At 40.8% G+C, this 16,544-nt stretch overlaps 1 protein-coding gene across 1 annotated transcript in view; it reads right to left on the bottom strand.

Moving 5' to 3' along the window:
- Positions 1-14,577, bottom strand: part of slc25a26 (solute carrier family 25 member 26) — a 53,315-nt gene extending 38,738 nt beyond the window's left edge. Inside the window, exons 1-5 of the mRNA XM_020633095.3 lie at positions 14,416-14,577; positions 12,621-12,777; positions 11,100-11,218; positions 5,382-5,486; positions 4,077-4,124 (exon numbers count right to left, since the gene is read on the bottom strand). Coding sequence (XP_020488751.1) covers positions 4,077-4,124; positions 5,382-5,486; positions 11,100-11,218; positions 12,621-12,777; positions 14,416-14,448 — 462 coding nt within the window. The 5' untranslated portion in view covers positions 14,449-14,577. The remainder of the gene's footprint in view (positions 1-4,076; positions 4,125-5,381; positions 5,487-11,099; positions 11,219-12,620; positions 12,778-14,415) is intronic.
- Between the last annotated feature and the right edge of the window lie 1,967 nt (positions 14,578-16,544).

The raw sequence follows: 16,544 nt of genomic DNA, 5'->3' as shown, positions 1-16,544 counted from the left end.
ACTCTACAGGTCAAAAACCAAACAAGAACAGGTGCATCAGTAAGCAGATCAGTCGGCATTACATTTCATTTTCAGTCGACTGGTTAACATTTCCCTTGGTTTAGTTTCTCTTTTTTTTTTACAGTGCATTTGTGTGACATTTCCATTTCATTTACCCAATCCTGTTAAGACTTTTTTAAGGTGGTGAAGCCAAGTTATAAAGTCAGATGATGTTTGGGAGACTAATGGTTGTAGCTCTAACATGGTGTCCAACTCTAAACACAAAGCTGGAGGAAGCCTTTTGGTCCATCACACATGTCCAAAAAAAAATTCTGTCTTTGCATATGTGAGGGAAAATAAACACCTTCTGCTCCCCCTGCTCTGTCTCGCGTCTCTCTTTCTGCTCTACCTCTCTCCTGCACTCTGTCTCAGTCATATGAGGGTGTATAAACATGAGCCTCTGTGGATCAGTGCGCCCAGAGACAGGATATGAGAGCGATTCCCCTCTCCTCTCCCGTTTGAACCTGCGTCACAGACGGAGAAAAGTGGCTCTATTCCCAAAAAAAAAAAAAAAAAAAAGGGCTATGCAGGGGTCAGCTGTGCTCTGCTCTGCTGCACGCCTGTTAAAACAGTTTAAACCAAAGCATCCCAGCAGTGGAAGCAGAACCCGCGTACTTATCATACAAACAACTGAGCTGTGAAACAGTTGAGACTGCAGGTGTTACACGCTGAAGCACGCAAACTCACCACCAGTTTTACCTTTTTCAGGCTGAATCTGGCTTCACTTATCGAACCCTGAACAAACAAACCTTTAAATTCAAGTTTCTTTTAGACATTTTCCATGTTTTAAAGTCTAAATTAGTAGTTGAGTAATTAATGAACAGATTATCAGGAGGTGGAAAATTCATTTTCAAGTATTCCTTCTAAGCAAAAAAAAAACAAAAACGTTTTACTTCATCGAGAAAATGTTTAAGGGGTTTTGCCATTTCATTAAACTAAACAACTTTAGTTTAATGACTCTTATTCTGGTAAAACAAACCATTTGTATATTTTACAACAAATAATTGTGATCAGCAGCATTTTTCATGATATCATCACATGGACCAAATTAAAATAACAATTAATAGACTAATTGATTATGAAAAATAAAATAAACCACCAATGAAGTGAATTGTGTCACGTTAACAACAATCACCAGAACACCAGGAAATATGTTTTAGTGCAATTGTGTGCTTTTCTCAAACAGGGTTTCAGAATCTCAGAGAATGTGACGACTGGTCTGATGGCTTGTGATGACCCAACACCTGACTCTAACCTGACACATACATTGGTTTTTCCCTCCATTTGTCACCTACCTTTAGCTCAAAGGTCATCCAAAGACCTGCTTTCGAAACTGACTTTTGAAAATCTGTGAGATCAGTTCTGACCAGGACTGAAATCTCAGAGTTGGAGATCTGGCCGGTTGGTACCAGTTAAAACCCAAGTCAGCAAGTATTTCCTTACAGTCTGACTGAGGAAGCAGGATCAACCAGGGATTGGAGAAGAGAGAGAGGGATACAGAGGAAGAAGAGGTGTGGATCGAGAGGTGTTTCATAATTCCTACAGCCAGATCCTGGACCTCAGGTTGCCAGGTCCAAGCTGTTTGGGTGGGGAAAGTTAAAAGGCTGATTTAGACGCTGGCAAAAGAAAAATGTATAAATAGCACCGGTGGAGGGAAGAGCAGGAACACATTTTAATAGGTAGACCATTCAGCCTCTATTACCTTCCTTGTCTGTGTCTTTCTTGTACACGTGAAGAAAATGGATTTAGATAAAGTGGCCATCAGACTGAGAAGGTGAAAGGGCAAAAGTAGCGTAGTCGTCGTATGCTGTACTCAATCAGACGACGACCTCGACTGTGTCAGACACTGTCAGCTTCACTTACACTAGAGCCTTCCACTGCCCCCATAGCACCATATTACTAAGTTACTAATAACCCATCTCAGGCTCATTACTCAGATTGGAGAAGTGAAGATCAAATCCGAGATCACCTTACCGCTCTTACCATTAAAACAAAAAAGGCATAAAATAAGAAAAAGCCTTCATTTTTACTGCAGTGACTGCTGCTTGTAAATGTCATAAAGCTGGATTGGTGAGATGGGAAAGGGGGGAGAAAAGGAGAGTGGGGAGAGGAGTGAAATGAGATGAAGTCAGGTACAGACAACGAAGGCAGGGCTAATCTTAGCATGCCATCTAGTGGTAAAAAGGGGTACTGTACAAATGAGATGGGAGTCCGGTTACGGCTTGTCTTGAAGTAGGGGATCATGCCCAAATGACAGGCATCAGCAGAAGATGAAATATATCAGAGTCTTGTTTAAACTGTAAGAGGAGTCAGGGGTAATTGAATCTTCATAAAGAGAAAATAAATAAACACCCAGACAACTTAAACGGCTTACTTTAAATCAGGAAGAAAAAAAAACTAGTCTGCAGTTTTTCTAATTAAAAAATCCAAATTTTCTCATGTTGACTAAGTCATTTCTCACAGCGCAGCTTTATTCACAAGAATGTGAATCTCAACAATTTCATGCTCTACTCAGCTAAAACCCAAAAGTGCCAACTCGGCAAACGACTCAATATTTATATTTAAAAAGGGAATAGACAGTTACAAGTCCAGATTAATGTGGTTAGGACAAATAGACCCACATCTTTTTTTAAATAACATCAGGGGAATTGTTGGAGTGTGCTGTGTTAACGCAACCATCACTTTTTATACATTCTCAGGAAGGTATAGATTATGTGGACCAGTCACACCAAAACTTCACCTTTTAGGTCCAGTCCAGTTTGAACACCCCATATCCTGCACCGCTGTGAAATGATGGCCAAAAGAAATGTCCTCTGAGCCCGTCTGAATATACAGCACTACGAAGGCCTCCAATTAATGGGCTAGCGAGGGGAGGGATGCGACACCATACGACATAAACAAACTTATCCTGACAGGGTCGCTTGGTTGAAGGAGGGAGATGTGCGGATAGCGAAGGAGGCCGAGAGAAAATGAATTACCTTCCTGACACACGTCAAAGCCAATCACAGCGGAGCATCCCTTGCCATTGCCGCGCCCCAAATCCCCGCCACCACCGTTGCGTTTCATCTACCAGTGTTAGTATGCACACAGGCCATGCGCCAGCCTCCAAATGTATTCATTTATTCAGAGCCCCTCGGAGAAATCACAGTGTCTTGTTGTCCTTTTTTCCCCGGTTGTCCAGATGGAATTTGCGTGAATAACATCAGTTTAGTGAGGCAGAAAATAAGTACAGGCTAGCACAGCAGAGGGGACTAGATTACACTCTCACCCACCTCCCCAAAAGAAAAGGATGGAAAGACAAGTGTCACCTTCATATACTTCTTTCTCCTTCTCGGCTTTTCTCATTCTCTTTTCCACTTCTATCGAAGCTCATTAGGCATGAGGGGAGGGGGAAAGAGGGCGAGATCTATACAGCTTTTGCAACAATCAGTTTGTATTATCATGCACTGCAAGTGCAATTAAGCAGAAGATCATGAATCAAAGAACTAGAGCATCTTTTCATTAAAAAAGGTGAGCGGCCATCAAGGGAGTGCAGCCCAGCGCTCATTTATCCTGGTTTTGTTTTGCATTTATAACACAACTAATTGCATTAATTAATCAGATGTACTTCACATAGGAAGGAGAGCATCTTGCTCAAGTAATTGAATGAAATGAAAGTGAAGAAAAAAAAAAACTGTAAATCAATATTTCCAACCTCAATAAAGCCCGAGAGAAATTAAAATGTCTTCAGTCAGAGGAGTGGAAAGCTCCAATATTCGTGCAGCCAATCAAACAGAATTCACTTCACAGTCTTTAAGTAGTCCAGTAATGGTCTTTAGTATAAACTCCTCAAATTGAATTCAGTAGAGTCTGTGAGATGTGCTTTGCAATTTCCTGAGAACAACCTCGACCAAAGACAGACATATGTGCAGCATGTTCCATCACGTGTAGTTTTGGTTGTCATTTTGGTTTTGATCACCGTCACTGGAGGAATGCGCATCACCTGAGATTACACAGACAGACAATGCGAGGAAGAAACATCTTGGAGTTAATCTTACCTCTCTGAGAACCGTAGTCCCAAATCCTCTGTACAAGCCGCGGACCCCCTGTTCAGAGACAACAGAGAATGTCACCTTTAAAGACATCAGCGCTGGATATAAATCACGTTTCTATTTCAATTATGATTCCTGGCTTCCCATGATCATACAAACAAGATCACTGAGATTAAATGATAACTGTGCCACATGTGTTGAATCCATAGTAATGTTTAAAGACCATAACTGGACTTTGTCTGTCATGTGTGCTAAATGTTTTAAAGTGTTTATTATATTTTTGGCCACAAGAGTACATGACAAGTACATCAAAAACATGTTTAAGTTATTTGTATATATTTATTATTATTATTATTATTGTTTATTTATATTTTTCACTTCTTTATTGTCATGTATCGCTTGTTTTTTAAAGTGTTCAGGATGTTAGAGTGTTAACAGTGTTTAAGTCTGATTGATGTATGTGATGCAGATCAAAAAGAATAATTTTAATAATCGTGATCTCAATATTAATCAAAATAATCGTGATTAGGATTTTTCCCATAATCCAGCAGCCTGCCAGACATTAATTTGAATAATAATTAATTCAAATTAAAATAATAAAAATGTTTATTTAAAGTTCACAACATTTTGAAAAGTGAATGCAAATTCATCTGTGACATTATATATTAAAACATATGTATGTTTCAATGTTCTTAAAGTTCAGTCCTTATTTTTTACCAATCTGATTTTTATGTCACTCATTGAGAAAAGTGTTCTCTAATAAAACCAAAGGTCAAAGGGTCAAACAGTCTCATCCCAACTTGTCTTTCAAGAAAGAGAATTATGACAGCTGTTTCTGGCACCTTTTTTTTTTTTTTTTTTTCTTTCTGAAGGCATTGATGGTCACTCAAGGCTACTTTATGATACTTTTCAATGTGTTTAGAATTAAGAAAGAAGTAGAGTTTAGACTTCGATCTCAAGCCCTCCTTGTTCCTGACTTACTCAATCATTGCACACGTGAAAATCAATGTTTGTCTTACAGAAAAAACGGTGTTCATTTTGAATTCTTATCCACATGCTTCAACTACGAATGCTGGCTCTTTTGCTTTTTGGAACAAAAGGTGAATAGTTTGTTTTCAGAGATGGTTGCATATATTATGAATTAGTTCTCACACCAGCCTTCAGTAGTATATGACTGTGGTTTTCACTCAAAATGACATAGCTATGTCCCTAACACACAATCATCCTGGTGAGCACAGTGTGATAGCAATGCAGGTCAAAACAACCAACAAAAAGATCAAAGTTGTATGAAGCCAAAGTTAACCTCTGTACCTCTTCACTGAGTGTGGCCAGCAGCATGCGGTAGGTGCCAGAAGATGGAGAGGCCTGGGTTCTCTGTTTGACCACCTCCGTGGGCACCCGGATCAGACACGCCACCTACAGGATGGAGAGAGCATTACTGATACTAGCTTTGTTTTTGACATTGAGCCAAGGAGAGAAATTAGATCAAGCTTGTGTGATAGAAAGTACTTTAGCTAGCATGCAATTCTGCCAATTAAGAAAACACACAACAGACATGACAACTGAGCATCAGGTGTAAAGGTCATCAGGGTAACATGCGTTCTCCATTCACACTCTTACAGTATGAATGTAGACACTCATTTATACACACTCCGAGCTTCAAGTTCCAACCCATGCACCATATGTCTATAGAAATATGGACTCCCAGCAGCTAGTGAAGATAGACATGAATATTTATGCTTCATAACTACCATGGCCCTAAAGGTAGGCAGGAAGGCATACAGCTGCCCACCTGGCGACTTGATTTCCCATTATCCTGCCCGCCGATCCTGATAACGGCGGGCAATCTCACAGAACGATTGGTGAGCAGCCCCCCTGCTGTGATTTCCCCCAGTCATACAAAAATGCCAGTTCTCCACCAGTGCCACCCTCGAAAAAATAACCATGATGTGGGGTGAGCACAAAAAAGAAAAGAGCAATGGAGTCGCTGCAACAAAGATATGATAGTGCATCGTTTCCTGTTTTCAGCCCACTGTTCAGCAATCCATCGCACTGATTGAGCTTTATTGCCAGAACAGAGTTTTAAGAGACAAAGGGCCCTGGAGGGTCAGGCACTATTTGCGTCCTGTGTGCAAAAGAAAAGGCTGCTTGACAGCTGCAAGAGACGTCACTTCTGTCAGCCACTTGTCCTTTCTGTGGTCAAGGACACCTAATGAGCAAGAATGGGAATATATGTGGAGCACGGAAAGGATAAGTAAGCTGAAAGTCAAGTGAAATCAGACTGAGCTGAAAAGAGAGAGTTTTTGTTCTGCAGCTCTAACTATTGATTATAAATAAAGTGTACTCCTCAGCTATGTTTTGACCTTTACTGTCCAACTTTTTGTCACAAGAAATGGAAGTTCTAGTTCTTTTCAACGCACAATGAGAAGACAAACCTGATTCCCTGTGTATAAGAGCACATACAAAAGACTTGAATAGGTGTCTACAAAAGGACTCAGCGCAAATATTTTTTGTTATTTCAGGTGAGTAAGCCTCTAGTCTAGCTTCATCTTCAATCACAGTGCAACAGTACCACCAAGTGGCCAAACTTCCACCACCATCACCTCCCTGTTATAACTGAGCTTGCTGCATCCATCTCACAGATCTCATTTACCCTCCCTTTGGTCAAGTAACCATTTATAATACATTGTACATCATGTTTTCCCCGAACCAATTCTCCAAAGGACCAGACCAAGGCGGCTAAATAGAAAGAAAGTGGCTATGACAAGTAATTACTGACGTAATTGGATGTGGGGCCTCGAGTTGAGACGGCCTTTCCTCTCCTGTCACTGCAGAGGGGAAGGCAGAATGAGCCAGAGATTATACCAAATAAATTAGGGACATTGTTTATTTGGGAGTAATTTGCACGCCTAGGGGTGGGAAGATGGTGTTGATTGGAGAGAGGACAGAGTGTGCAGCCGCCGAGGCCATTTTAGATCTCAGAAAACAGCGAAGAATGGGGGAACAATGATGATGAATCAGGGCGATAAGGGGCTGGGAATTCAAAAGGCTGGGAAAAAAACAGTGCGAGTATGCTGTAAGATTTTCAAAGAAGAACAAACAATAGGCAGAATCAAAAAATGGAAGGTGTCCCTCAACAAATCAGGCTTGCTACCTCACGTTTAGAGGAGGCACTATCTGGATGACAGACGTCTGTTTATTCCCTGTTTTCCATGCCCTTCATTCTCAAAGCTTTCGACTTGCTTGTAAACTTATTATAAACCCATTGGCAGGCTTTTAAATTCCTGTCCCATTCATCTTTATTTACAAGCTGTTGTATTCGTAAAGTGCCGTTAATTAGGGAGCTGTCTGCCCGTGATTGGAGGCCCTCAGTTTCCCTTGGCCTGTTGTTGTTTATCCAAATGACAGAGTGTGTTTTCAATTCCCATCGCTGGCCTCCGAACAACAAGGTAAGCACTGGAGACTCTCAGCAAATTATCAGCATAGCTGGTGAATCAATCAGCAGATTGAATCATTACATCCCCCACGTCCTCCACTCCTTAGGTACATCATGGTCATCAGAACAGAGTTGTCGGTCAAGGAGGACCAGGATTACCATTGGGCGCCATATAGGAAACAAAACAGGCAATTTGCCAAACGAGAAAGTAGTGAGAAAGTGGTGCAGTTAATGGTTTATGAATTTGGCATTTCTAGTCTTCTGCACAACGTGTCACATTAAACCCACTCACACCACATTCAAACATGCCATGGCTGCTACTGTGTATTAAGTGTCCAAACGCCTTCAGTACTATCACATGCACATGCTTTCCTACACTGCTGGCAGTGTTGGATCCTGTGTCTTGCCCAAGGACAGCTGGGGAATCAAACCCGTGACTGTCAAGTTAAGAAATGACTGACTCTACCACTGAGCCCAGCCGCCCCAATAGTACAATACAACATAACAATACAATACAATACATCTCATTTGATCAAGAGACAATAAGTGGTACATACTAAAACAGTGATGCCTGGGAAGACCAAAAACTACGACATCTCCTTCCCTGAAATAAGGAAAACAACCAACAATTATTCCAGTACCAGACTTCTTCCAATTTTCTGTTTTCATTACAATGCCCAATCCTGGAAATGTATCATAGCACAACAAAGGTTGGAATGAGGTTTCTATAGGAGGGAAAGAAAGCGAGGTAATAAAAAGGGTCATAAGGAAAGGGGAAAAGATGAGGACACCGTGTGTCTCTAAATTTGAAACAACAGCCAATAAATCACAGAGCGTGGTTGATAGGCGATGCATGGATTATTTCTGAGTGCAAGGGAAAGTGGCTGCCAGTTTCTACCACCAAATCTCCTCCCTCTTGCACCCTTCTTCTCGCTGTCCTCCTATCTTGTCATGTCACCCTGTATTTTCCAGTACATCCTCCCATGGACACGTTGTGTTGAGATGGTGGTGGCGCTGAGGGGGTTTATGGATGCGAGAGAAGCCCGCCCGCCTGGCCTTGACAAATGAGCTTTCAGGGCAGACGTCGGGCGAATGGGAATGAAGATAAATCTGATCTAATGGCTGGATAACAGCCTGCTAGAGCCTGACAGACGCCATCAGCTTACACATTCTTTATAGGAGCGTCCCAACACCACAGTCACACAAAAACCAGGACGCTTCAGGCTGGGCAGATTTCTTTTCATTGTCCTGAACCCGGTCTTTCTCTCAGCAACTTATGACTGTCTGCATCTCTGTCCTCCCAGTCTATGTCTGCCATGCCCAATGTTTACATACATCGCCAAGCATGAAGGGGATTTACTAAGGAAAGGCAAAAGTTACGACACTGGAGAAATAAAATACAAATAAATTGCTAAGTACATACTCACCCCCTGCTGTGACAAAAATTGTAACGAAGGACCTTAGTTTGGAATTCAATATTAGATTGGAGAGGCTGCTCTCTTCTACCCCTTAATGGGCATCAGACAAAAAGTTTGACTGTCAAGATTGTAAAAAGATTTGAGTGTGTTTAGGGTGTTGTCTTTTCTCTTTTCCAATTTCCATCCCGTACTTTGAACAGTATAGATTCTGGGCTAGAACTCCCTCTGGTACGATGATAATAGACTCTAGAAAGTTGGTGCCAAGTCAAGCACATCATCCACAGAGGCAGACTCTGGGGATGGGATTAGCAAGGCAATAACTCCCATGAAGCTTCTGTTGTGTGAACGCTGCAGAGTGAGAATACTTGGATTAAAAAAAAAAAGGGACACCTGTGGAAAAGATTTTGCACTCATGAAGGAGTGGAGTGGGATAATCTGACCAGCGACAAATAACAAGTTGCTTATCCTTGCATTAAGTTCCTATGTGTCAGAGCCTTCCCTCACTCAGCTGGACCCACTGACAGAAGGAAAAGTAGAAGGAAGAGTAACAGATAAACACCATGTATGGCTGAGCAGAACAATTAACAGAAGAGGGAAGATTAATGGGAAAATGGCGCAGTATGGTTTAAATGTTACCAAAATAAAAGCAATATATATTTCTCAATAGGAAATATAAGAAAATAAAACTTTAAAGCTACAAAGTAGATTCAAAAAGCAAGCAGGTGAGATTGTTGTCTTCCTTAAGGAGCCCGAGAAGAACTAAGGGGAGTAATGTTTGCAGTAAAAAAAAAAAGCTGAAAAATCATGCTGAATAAACTAATCCATTAATCAATAAAACGTTTTAGCACTACATGTAACGAGTTTATGCCGCCTCTTGGCCAGAACTGAGTCAAGCTTATGTGAGCACACCAGTGCAATAACTTTTAATTACAAATCATTAGCAACGCCTGAGGAGAAGAAGAATCATATGTGGCAGTGGTTGCATCATAGTGCAGGCGTAGAGACCCTGGGTAGTACTCGGGGGCAGCACTAGAGTAGGCCTTTCATGGCTAAGCCTGAAGATTACTCGCTTTGAACAAGACGTATCCAGTTGCCAGATTGCAGTGGGATACTGCCCCTGCTCCGCGCAGCTCTGCTCCTAGGATTTTATGCCTTTGATGTGCTCAAATCCAGAACAGCGGGGGAAGGGGTTAACGGGAGCTGCAGCCTCAGGTTCACCTTTTACCCTCACATCGACTACGCACAATAGACAAAAAGTGGAAAGATGCACAGATTATAACAATAAGTCGTAAACTCCTCCAGTTCTGCATGATTGTTATGATAACTGTGACATATCGCTCTTTGTTTTTCTGCTAAGAGTATACGTCTTATACTCTAATATTATATGAATTTTTATCAACAATGAGACACCAAGACTTAGAACAACTCCAGCAAGAAGAACATCCTTCCATGTGGAATAATCCCATTTCATAAACATGCAAAACTTGGCTAAATCACATCCATCCAAAAGCCATGAATACTGAAAACCTAGTATTTTCCAGAAAGCCACAGTGGTATAGCAGGGGGTGTCCCTCTTTCCATACCCCCTATCTATGTCTACCTTTCTTTCATGCCAATGTAAGTACGCCTGGCCCCCATATGGCTCAGACTCTCCGGTTCCGTGCGAGTGATTTGGAGAGGACGGGCTGAGGAAATTGCACCGTTCCTTGTTGGTTTCAAGCCTGAATTCCCCAGACTAAATTGGCAGAGTCTAGGGGCCTGAGCTGGGAAAGTAGATGAGTCAATAGGCAGTAATGAGATCTTATTTACCCAGCTTGTGGGGGAAATGCTGGGGCAGTCCTGAGGAAGCTCTTTTAACTCAACCAGCTGGACTCTGGGGTCCAGAGCCAAAAGAACATACTTCCCCTCCTCCCCTGCTGCCTTCTTGCATAGTTGTCTGTTAAATTAGAAAGGCAATAAAGGACATGCCAGTGGTGTTCATTTTTGTACAAACAGATCAGGGAAGTAAATAAAGGGAAGAATGAGTACATGGAAGAGCAAGAAGATGTGCTTTCGGCAGCTGGCCTCTCAATGAAGGAACAACCAAAGACAAATATTTAAGGATTACTGGAAAAGTGAAAGAGCAGCGGATGTGCAGAATCAAAAGTTGGGAGAATGAAAGACAGGCAAACTTACGATTTCTCCCAGGGAGGCGGCCAGCATATGAGTGACAGGTGCTAGATGTGGTGCTTCTAGCACTCCTCTGGCGCCGAGCAGGGACTTTGTGCAGTCGTAGGTGACAAAGAAAGCAGCGGCTGAAACCAAGCAGAACCACAGCCATTTAAGGCCCATTAGTCAACCAGCATACAGCAATTAATATCCCTCACTACCACTGACAGGGGAGACGCCGAGGTGTGGACGTTTGTGTGTGCGTGGTGTGTATGTGAGTCTGTTTCTGCGAGTACAAGACAAGGGGAAAGCTCTGAAAGTTAACAGTGACTCATTTAGACAGAGTTGTTTCTCCCAATAGTCAAAGAAATGTATCCTGTAAGAGAGTGGAGTTCGTGAGCAGACTGTAGAAAGCAGATTGGATAGATTTACAAACAAAGTACGAGACCACTACCTCATCGTTATCAGTCTCTCTCTGAGAGGCTCATACAAACTGCTTAAGCTTTCTAATATACCAATTTATTCAATACAGTGCAGTATGGTAACCGCTAACTCAAGGATGTGATACACCTTGGACAAAAAAAAACAAGCTTTAACTACTTTGAATGTGCATGGCACTTATTACAAACGTCTGTTTCAGCAATATTTCAGCCCTGCAGAAGAAGTAGTCCGTGTATGGTTAATTTGTAGTTTTGTACAACATGACTGAAATTAGCCCACTTGTTTTGTTTTGTTCATTGCAAGAATGGAATTCATTCAGAATGTGATGCCACATACTTTCAGTCAGAACAGGCATTACATTGAAGAAGCTATCTTTTTGTTGGTTTAACAAAAATTTAGTGAAACTGTGAATGGGGGGGGGGGGGGGGGGGGATTGGGTGTGGCACACTTTTCTGTTAATATCACACTCACATCCCAGATAAATGGTTTGAATGATTTATTGATCAGCGAACAGAAGTGCTTCTATCTCCACTCTAGTCAAGCAATACCACACCAGATGGAGTGATGTACTGAACATCAGCACTGTCGTGATTTGCGGAAAATAATCGCAGAGGTTACCAGCTACATTAATCCAAAAGCCAAACTCTGTGTGCTGTAACACTCATCTTAGGTGGAGTGATACATAGTGTGAAAGGCCCAGTGATGGTGTACTCTACATCAGCACTCATAGAATGCCTCCTTGTCTTGGTCAGAACTTACTGTTGTATAGACAGTCTCGAGACATTCTTTTAAGTATTTTCTATTTACTGTTTTTCTCTTTTTTAGTTCATCATTATCTTCCATCTTCCACACAAAAGTCTGCCTGTAAAGCTGTCGAAACAATCGTCTGGTTGTGCTTTCTATCACATACTGTAAAGTGTGTTTTTGGATGCAATGCTGCGTTTAACCACAATTTGATTTGCCAATCAAAGCTGCCAACCTGCAGATGACAAGGTTTTGTTTTTTTGGGGTGTGCATGTGCTTCACGGGGGGAAAACATCCAATACAAACAATACTGCACCTTGAAGATTCATATGAGAACATGCATCATCACAATGACTGTCGTACCGTTGGGGAAGGAGCCGACAGCAGCAGATGGGACTCCAGCGTAGATGCCCCTGAAGCCCCCTGCCTTGTAGAAGCCCTGCTGACTCTGCAGCCTTGTCTTAATAGTGTCCAGGGGGAAGAGGGTCAAATCCACACACATCCCTGCACAGCCTCCTGCCTGCAGAGACAATCACTTTGTGAGACTTTATGAGGGGGAAACACACTCTTTAACACCAATGAGGGAAGATATATTTAGACCTTTCACTTCATTTGATGTGCATATGAGCCACATGGGGAATTGCTATTTGTTGTAAACACAACACTGAAAGTTTCAGAGCAAAAGTGGTGAACTTGTTAGTGGTAACTACAACAAATCAAGCAGACAAAGGGAAATATATGTATATGTATAAATAAATTGAAGTTCTGTTTGTGGCCTCCTGATTTGTGTCAGCTCAACATTCACCCTCCTTTCAGCTCTTGTTTTGTCTACACCAACTCCTGGAAGGTAATATCTGTCTCTTTAGCTTCTAAAAGCTCACCCATGCTAAGCAGCTAGCTTTTACCTTTGTTTGTCAGTTACAGGAAGAGGTGTATAGTTGATTTATCAGAGCTTTTATCACTGAAATCATATATCTGATGATGCTGTTGTGTTTAATGCTAATAATCAGGAGGGGTTAGGATGCTCAAAATATCAAAGACGCAAACTGTACATTACAACCAAAATACAGCAGAACTTTAAGTAACAGAACATAAACATAGGTATTATTTTCAGTAAAATACAAATAGATGTTCCTTTGTCACTGTATTATGAAGGAGTTATTATAATAATGTTTTATGCAGAAGCCCAAGGGTCTTAAAAAGGAGCGAGGACCTACACAGACATAAGGTTCAGCTAAACTCTGTCGTCTATTATTCTGACCTCTCTTCGTCTTTATTGGTCAATTATACGATATCAAATCCTCAAATGCTCAAAAGCTTTTGCCTTTTGTATATTTCTATATTTATCCTTCTATCTTTGCAGACTAATATTTACAGTCCATGATGTGAAGTCATGACCTTCACCACCTTGTCCTTCAAAGTCACCTCAAAGGAAACATGAAGCATGCTGAAGCATATTGATGCTTCAGCATGTATTTGAGTTGAGTGTGTTTCCTTGTCCATCCTTACCTCATAACAGTCATTGTTTTAGTGATGGAATAATGGAATAATTAATGATGGACTGTAAACTGTAAGTCAGTCGTGTTTGTATAATAAGACTCATAACACTGCGGCTGTTCCCTCTTGGGCCAGAAAACCACAGCATGGAGAGGAACAATAACTCTTGATGTGTCACATAAAAAAGAGCTGCCCTGCCCCCCTGGCTTCTTTAAGTAGAGACACAAACAGATGATCTTATCTTTGAGAAATGGTTCAGCTAAATAGAACCGCTCACACAAAAGTTACCACTTTTCAGACTTCCTGTCGATTCTTTATCGAGGACAGTAAGAATAACTCGGTTAATCTAAGAGCTAACTCCCAGAGAGTCACACATGCATTAGTTATTATTTTGTACATTTTAAGCTTGAATGGTTGTCATGATAGAAAGAATAGACCAGGGTTAAGTTATATTATACAGTGTTTCCAGGCTTTTCTGACATATGCATTCCTGTTCCTTTTTTTCTGGTTTGTATGAAGAAAACTACTTCAGCTCCTGTGGTGTTATAGTCTTTAAACACGAAGAACAGAATGCATTTGTCATTACTGATAGTAAAATTCAATATTGGTGTGTGACAATACTATTTTAACGTTGTCATTTTTTACTAGATTGCCACCTTACCACAAGGGACGTGACAAACTCTCGTCTCTCCATCCTCCGCTCTCAAAGTCTCCTCTCGTCGGTCGTGCAATTCGTGAAATTACACCCGTTTTGCATGTTCGACACTCAACCCGAATCAAAACATGCCTGTCAAGGACGCTGCCATCTTGGTTGAACCGCTTCCGCATGACGTCATTACGCATGTTGCTCACGTGCTGTCGAACGCTACTAGCGCGTGTTCATTTCTGTATTTACAGTCTCGGTCACATTTCTAAATCAAGACAAATCTACGCTTTATTCATTTGTTTTTAATTTTTTTTTACTTTACTGATAAAAATAACAATACAGGATATTTTTCTGAAACAGATAATGAACGCAGAAAAACAAACAAGATAGACAAAAAGTACAAAACGGTGAGATGCCAAGGGATGCTTCAAATCAAAGCATTTTGTGAAACATATCAGACGTACATAAATTAAAAAAAAACATAAAATTAACAGACAATATAAGTCTTAATTGCTTAGTTATTAGTGCTTTGTGAAATTGTAGAAATAGCCTACATTTCAATGTTTTCATTAAATCAGGGAAAAAGGCGACAAATGTATAAATGCGCAATAAATGTGTGATATTCTCTGGGTTGAGTTTTACAGAAAGTATAGTTGGAGATTCATCATGCACTGATTTGTGAGGTAAGTTATATTTAATAATTTAAAACCTCTCTATTTTTTTTGTTAATGAAAAATTAGTGATGTAGCATCCTAACCATTTTCCATAAAGAGACAAAATTATTCCAATAAAACAAAGCAGACGGTACAGAGATATTTGCACCCGGGGACAGATAATGTTTTTTGAACTGAATTGAGAAAAAAAGAAATCTATGCTTTAGTGGCTTTATTATCCCAGCATTTCACATATTAAAGTTCAGGCATGTATCGATTGCATCTTAACAATGCAAAGAAAAAACACACAAAAGAAACAACTAAAAGCTATTCTCAGTTGCAGTTACTCAGTATCTTAATGTTGTTGTGCATTTTGACGGCTAATGTTATTGTTCTAAATTTTTACCCATTTTATATTTGCTAGAAATGTTGCTAACAACTGGGAAAAGTCTAGAAAATAAATAAACTTAATGACACAAAGCATTAAAAGATGGAAAGATTAGGTTTAGGGAGAAGATCCAATCACATTTATCATATTTAAAAATTGCACCAGTCTCATCTAGTTTTAAGAAGACTCTCATAAATTGAATTTGAAGTGTTTATTTGACCATGTGATTAAATGGAGTCATGTACTGACACAACACAGTGATTATCATTGGGGGAAAAATGAAGTCTAAAAGGGAGAAAAATAACTCTTGTGACCTACCTTCACATGCACTTTTATTACCATTCAATAACATTACCCTGTATGTCTCATCTCTCCCTCCTGATCCCACTGAGTGAGTGTGCTCAGGTGAGTTTGTTCTTTTCTAGTGACACGCAGACTGGGTTATTTATGGGCTGTTGTCAGCCAGGCAGCGCCTCCTATTAGGGAAGAGCAGGCGAGGGGCCGCCACCTCTTTATTCAGCCCGGACCCAATGATGTCTGGGCTGAGTGCGCCCAGTTTGAAGCTCTGTGCCCGTCATCCATCTTGTTGATGCGGGTCTCACAGGGATCCCTTTGGATGTGAGCCCCAGCTGGATCTGTAGCGGGCTGCTGTCTTGATCTGTATTATGCCCGGGGATGGCAACAGCATCACTTAGCCTCTGCATCTCACATTTTATTGTCTCAGTGAAGCATTTCATGTGCTGCAGAGTACAAAAATGTCATTTTCTGTGAGTGACTTTTCTATTGCTTTGGTCTGTTTTAGTTACATTTTACTTTGCTGGATTTATGCAATGGATACTTATTATCACACTACTTTTCTACTGCTTCTTTTACAATGCAGACCTTTAGGAAGACTTTGTCCCTCAGTTAAGTCAATAAAAATAATTAATTCTGTGCCATGTAATTGATTTTGTCTTCTTTCACTTGATGTCGACAAGTTTGTGGTGTCCAGAGTGCTGTCTGCTCTGTCATGTAAAGTCATTTATCACCCTGTCACAGGACGTCCTTGGGTATTGGGATTTTTGTCATTTGTGCTCCAAATGCTATGTCTAAAGGAACAGTTA

Source organism: Labrus bergylta, chromosome 5 (genome assembly GCF_963930695.1).
Source record: "Labrus bergylta chromosome 5, fLabBer1.1, whole genome shotgun sequence".
NCBI lineage: Eukaryota > Metazoa > Chordata > Actinopteri > Labriformes > Labridae > Labrus > Labrus bergylta.
This window is presented reverse-complemented; position numbering and strand designations above follow the sequence as displayed.